Source organism: Eretmochelys imbricata, chromosome 1 (genome assembly GCF_965152235.1).
Source record: "Eretmochelys imbricata isolate rEreImb1 chromosome 1, rEreImb1.hap1, whole genome shotgun sequence".
NCBI lineage: Eukaryota > Metazoa > Chordata > Testudines > Cheloniidae > Eretmochelys > Eretmochelys imbricata.
The window spans coordinates 8,071,420-8,077,261 of record NC_135572.1 but is presented as its reverse complement, the minus strand read 5'-3'; the positions used below and the strand labels follow the sequence as shown (position 1 = coordinate 8,077,261).

The window sequence follows — 5,842 nt, the reverse complement described above, 5'->3', positions numbered from 1 at the left end:
AGCCACCCTTCCTTGTCCCCCCTTTCTCATCCTGGTGCACTGTGCTGCAGTGCGGTAGGGTTAAACCACTGGGGACAGACTCTCAAATGTTCAGACACCACAACTAAGGCCAGATTTCCAAAAAAAAAAAAAAAAAAAAAAAAAAAGGTTGACACCCAGCAGCATCCCTGGATCCCTGGTGGCATGTTTGGGACAGAAGAGCCCAGCAGTCAGCACTTCTTCTGGGGCCTAAATGGCCCCGGGTGTGTTGCTCCATCTCAGAGCTGACTGAACTTCAGCGGCAGATAAAGCATTTGTTCCTGCAGGATGGACGTCCTTGGCTGTGGCTGGGTGTGTCAGTAATAAAGGCCAGATTCCAGCAAAGCTAGAGAAGGTGGAAGGAGCCCTCACACTCCTCTTCACACTCCACAAACGGGGCCGATTGAGGACAAGGTGAAGGCCAAGATCACCTTCCGGCCAGCAGCGCTAAGCTCGTGTAGGGGATGGTGTACAGCTCCCTAGGAGTCAGAGGTGGAGTTCCCATCCCAGCGTACGCAAAGCCCCCAAAACCATGCTGTCTAAGTTACTCAGAAAACCTCTTCTGCATCCTCTGCTTCCGGATTGCTCAGCAGCCCCCTCCTGCTCAGCCTAGAAGCTTTTCCCTCGGAACAGGAGAAGCACCCGGTCACGAATCTCTTTGGTTTTCACACCGTACACGATGGGGTTCATCATGGGAGGAAAGAGGAGGTAGAAATTAGCCAGCAGGATGTGTACGTGCGGGGCGACATGGCGCCCAAACCTGTGTATTGTTGAGGAGAGGACCACAGGGATGTAGAATACTAAGATGGCGCAAAGGTGGGAGCCACAGGTGCCGAAAGCCTTGAGCTGCTCTTCCTTGGATGCCAGGCTTAAGACAGCCCTTAGGATGTTGACATACGACAGGGAGATGAACATCAGATCCAGCCCCGCAATGAAGAGAACTACCATGATCCCATAGACATTATTGACCCTGGTGTCAGCACAGGCCAGCTTCACCATGGCCATGTGCTCACAGTAGCAATGAGAGATGACGTGGGACCCGCAGTAGGGCAGCCTCCTGACGAGGAAGGGGAGGGGGACCACTAGCAGAACAGCCCGGGCCAAAGCTGCCAGCCCGATCTTTGCTATCACTGAATTGGTCAGGATGGTGGCATACTTCAGGGGGTTGCAGATGGCCACGTACCTGTCGAAGGCCATGGCCAGCAGCAGAGTAGACTCCAGGGTGGAGAACGAGTGAAGGAAAAACATCTGCACCAGGCAGGCGTTAAAGCTGATCTCCCTGGAATTAAACCAGAAGATGCTCAGTATTTTCGGCACGGTGGTTGTGGATAAACCCAGGTCGATGATGGCCAGCATGGCGAGGAAATAGAACATGGGCTGATGGAGGGAGGGCTCTGTCCTGATAACATACAAGAGAGTGCAGTTTCCTAGAAGGGCCACGGTGAACATTGAACAGAAGGGGATGGAGATCCAGGGGTGCAGGGCTTCCAGTCCTGGGATGCCTGTCAGGAAGAACACTAATGGATCAGAGCCTGTGCCGTTAGAAGCTGACAGGTTGCCCTGCAGGAGCATCCTCTGTAAGTTTCACAACAACGTCTGTCCTGTCAATAAAACATATCAGATGGGATGAACAGATACTGTACACGTATGAGATGCCACACTCCACTCTGGCTCACGGGGTGCAACTCCTTTGGGAATGGATGACAAGGTCTGGAGCTGATAGAAACATTGCTTGGGTGGTAAATATCGAGGAGCTCAAATTAACGAAAGCCTGGATCCAGGGGTGTAAGGACAAAGTGATAAGATATCAGCTACTGCAGGGCTCTTGAACCTGGCAGGCAAAGGCAAAACAAGTGCTAGTGGCTCGAGTTGAAACCTTCGGAGTGCAAACTGTGAATAAGATGCAACTGTGCTACTGGAACTAAGATGGAATTAACCAGTTCAAGAGAACCATCACAGGTTTAGTAACTTCCCCGGGGCTCAGGGTCTTTCAATAGAGATTGGATGTTCTCAGAGAGATGTTCCAGCTCAACCACATGTTACTGAGTTGCATGCAGGAATCATTGGGTGGATTCTTTGGCTTGTGATATGCAGGAGGTCAGGCTTGATGGCCATAATGGACCCTTCTTGCCTTAGAAATCTGCCACTCTATTATGTCAGCATCCACTTCTGTCACATCTGGAGTTGGCGCTACACATCAGATCTGTGACACCAACCCTTTTCTTCAGAAGACTTTCCAATTTTCCCTGCATGCCTTTGCATTACCTTTTCTGTTATGGGCATTTCTTTCAGTGCCATCACCATGGTACCTGAGCACCTGGGGAAGACACAATGAACTTCGTACTCCATTTACATCTGCAGCTTTCAGATTTCAAATTATTTATTTTGCTGTTTTGGAGAATTAGGCACTTGTGCAAGATCAACCCAGATTAGCCCCAACCCACAAAACATATCAAGCAAATCAGCCGAAACCAAATAGTCTAGAACTTAGCAAAACCCTTCCCTCCGTCAGACAGCGACCCACCCCATGACTCCTACACTTGTCAGGTGAGAAGTTGGGACAGTAGATATGGGCTTTGCAGCATGGTTAGGGTATCTCTGACCAAGGCTGAGTAGGGACTGAATTCCAGGGGAAGCACCCTGACCCCAGCCTCCTGTCTCTTACGCTGGGAAGTAGGCAGCGGAAGGGGGAAAACTCATTGCCTTTGTTGCCAAGCCCTCTCCTCTCCCCAGCTCTATCAGCTGACAACACCTCCAGCCTCACACTCACTCAGGGCTACAACCTGGCAGACGTCTTTGACCCTCCGACCTGCGTGTGCAGGCCCTATCCAAGTCCTCTCACCTCACGCTCCATCATGTTCCTAAGATCCAACCCTTCTATCTATACAAGAAAAATTCTCCTCCATCTCCAACCCCGGGTCATCTCCAGCCTTGGTTCTGGCAACTTCCTCCACTCTGGTCCACATGCCCCTTCTCGCACACCCAAAGTACAAAATCCCTCCACAGGCTCCTTGTTCTCATCCTCGGGGCCCTTCACAGCTCCATCTCCTTACTAATTCACTCAGTTCCCTTCTCGTGTTGTCCCCTCTCCCCTCCACTCTTTCCAGGGACAGACTGCACACCTGTCTGCTTCTCCCACACTGCCTCCAGGTATAGAACAGCCTCCCTGAACTGGACTGGTCTGCATTCCTGCTTCACTCCCATCCTCAGGACCAATCGGCCAAGGAACAAGGGATCATCGACTAGAGCTGATGTGCATGTATTTAACATCACAGATGCATATAATGGTAGGAGAAAATGGTCTATATTTTGGTTTGTATTCCTTTGTCTCCCCCTCTGTATGTTACAGAGGGCTTAATGTTGATGAGGAAAAGTCTCTGTGTGCACGCATGCATGTGTGTGTGTGTGTATGTACAGCGCCTTGCACATTCTGAGTGATATCGGAAGGTCAATAATTCTCAATATCTAGAGAATGTACAAAATCACCCCAAACTTCCCAATCATTTGGTGGAGGAATTTTAACACATGGCTCCTGGCTCCATCCCGTCATTAGCTTGTAGGCCTTTCCACCTTTGTTTGCACCCACAATGATCTGCCAGCAGGAATGTGGACATGGAGGCCTTTACACACCTGATTTATGGGGGCAGTTATTTCCAGGAGCAAATTGTGCCTTGAGAAAGGAAGGCCAGGTTTTTTCAAAAACGCAAACCTCAAATGTAATCCTCATAGTCTCTTGCACATAAACTGCACTCCATAACCCCTTTCAGAATCCAGGCACCTTAACAGAAAGGAACTAAGACCAACGCTGAAGTCAAGAGAGGTAATCTGCCTGTGAAATGTCTAAAGAGCCACCCGGCACCACATTCTCAATCTTGGGTGTTGAAAGTATTTGCCTTCATCCACACTTGGGCACCTAGCTTGATTTTTAGGAGGTGCTGAACACCCATCAGCTCCCATTGAAAACCAGACCACTCATTGAGGGGAAAACCAGGTAAGTCATTAAGGTGAAAACCCAGATCATTCATTCTAAATATAGACTATAGATGCCTAGCAATAGGCACCTGTAGCCAGACAGCCAGCCCTCCTCCCCCCCCCCTCAGACCAGCATTGCTGGAAACACAGGAGGAAGCCGGAACAGGGCACTTAACATATATTCCAGCACAGCATTTGAAGCTGTGAAAGCACAGGTGTGCTGCTACAATGTGCCTCTAGGAACAGATACAACGATTAAGCTCACAGCAGGCAGAGGCCCTGTGACAGACATGGCTCTTAGCCCCTACTAAATAGCGTGATGCACACACACCAACATCCTAGGTGGGAAAATATTTACCCTGATAAAAGAAATGTCCAGTAGTTGAAACTTATTGTTTCTCTCCCTTGCAAGTGTAAACTACTCTTGCGAAAGCTGGCGTCACCCCAACAGACCAGCCTCAATTTGGCATAAGAAAGGAGAAAGAGAATAAAGGAGTATAGAGGTATAAGTAGGGGACCTACAGCACCATGATTTTTGAGTGCTTTTCACTATCTATCTGCTGGTCAGATAAGTGACAGCCTCCCAAGGCTTCTGCAGCTAAGAGGGTCCCTAAGCCTTGTCCCTTATTCGTCTTTCCGCGGAATTGAGTGACCGATCCTGGCTTGGTACCGCTGGAATCGAGAGATTCAAGGAGGGTAAGAAGCACCCACACCTGATCTCCTATCTTTAGTGTACACATATTTTGAAATAGAGCTCTATACTTTGTTTTCTTTCTTTGGGATTGTGGCTTCAGTTTTGTAACTTGTTTGTGTGTGTAACATCTCTACATTTAATTAAGTAGGCACTAGCAATTTTGTAACCACATGATTAGAATCTAGCTTAATAAATTTTGGTAACTATTTATGCATAAGCCTGACTTGTTTTCTCTGGTTTACTGTAAAGCAGCCGACACAATTAAAGAACCTCAGCCGTTTTGGCTCTAAAGCCTGGCCATGAGGTGAGAGTACTAAGAGCCTAGCGTTGAGTTGTGCCGCCTCCACGGGGCAAACTCTTGGGGCACCTGTCAGTCAATCCTGGCTGCCCGCTGCGAAGGAGCTCTGAGCTCTAGCAGTTAAAGTCACGGGTGTGGAGAGGCTCTTAGTGCTGCCATTGGGGCACCTGTCAGTCAGTATTGACTGCCCGCTGCGAAGGAGCTCTGAGCTCTAGCAGTTAAAGTCACGGGTGGTTAGGACCTTGGGGCATCCGTCAGCCTAGCCCGGGCTGCCCGCCGCAAAGGGACAGTGCGTCCTAGCGGTTAAAGTCACGGATGGTATAAACGGGCATAGCTGGCACCTCACCAAACATCCTTGGCCGTCGGCTAACAGCACCCAAGCTGGATCAGGTCGGGCACAATACGAATGGGCAGATGAAATAGGAAATTAAAATATACAGCAGCAGAATTTGGATCAGGTTTTGAACTTGCCCAGAATGTGGGTGTGTTTGGATCTGAGGTTCTGCTTCAGACCCGTCCATGGCTACAGAACAGTCCAATTCCTTTGCCCTCACAAATTGGATTCTGTGGGCCAACTCACCAGAATCCTGCAGTGCTCCCCTCCTTTCCCAGGGCGTCAGTCTCCCTCACGGGCTGTGTGAGGTCTACATGCTCACCCGCAGCTGCCTGCCTTTGGAGGATTTATAGTCAGGGTGAGAGAACTCACCTCCTCCCCGCAGGGGGGTCTCGCAGTTCAGCTGGGAATCTCTGCTTCCACTTTGTCCTCCCCACCCATCTCCGGCAGACAGAGTTCACTCTTTCTTTTCAGACTTGGGAGAATAGAAACTGTTCCTGCATCGTGGGTCTGAGAGAGAGAAAAG

At 49.7% G+C, this 5,842-nt stretch overlaps 1 protein-coding gene across 1 annotated transcript; it reads right to left on the bottom strand.

The window, feature by feature from the left end:
- Positions 1 to 627: 627 nt before the first annotated feature.
- Positions 628 to 1,590, bottom strand: LOC144279577 (olfactory receptor 52K1-like). Its single transcript, XM_077841152.1, has one exon. It carries the CDS (start codon positions 1,588 to 1,590, stop codon positions 628 to 630), a length of 963 nt encoding a protein of 320 aa, XP_077697278.1.
- Positions 1,591 to 5,842: the final 4,252 nt, after the last annotated feature.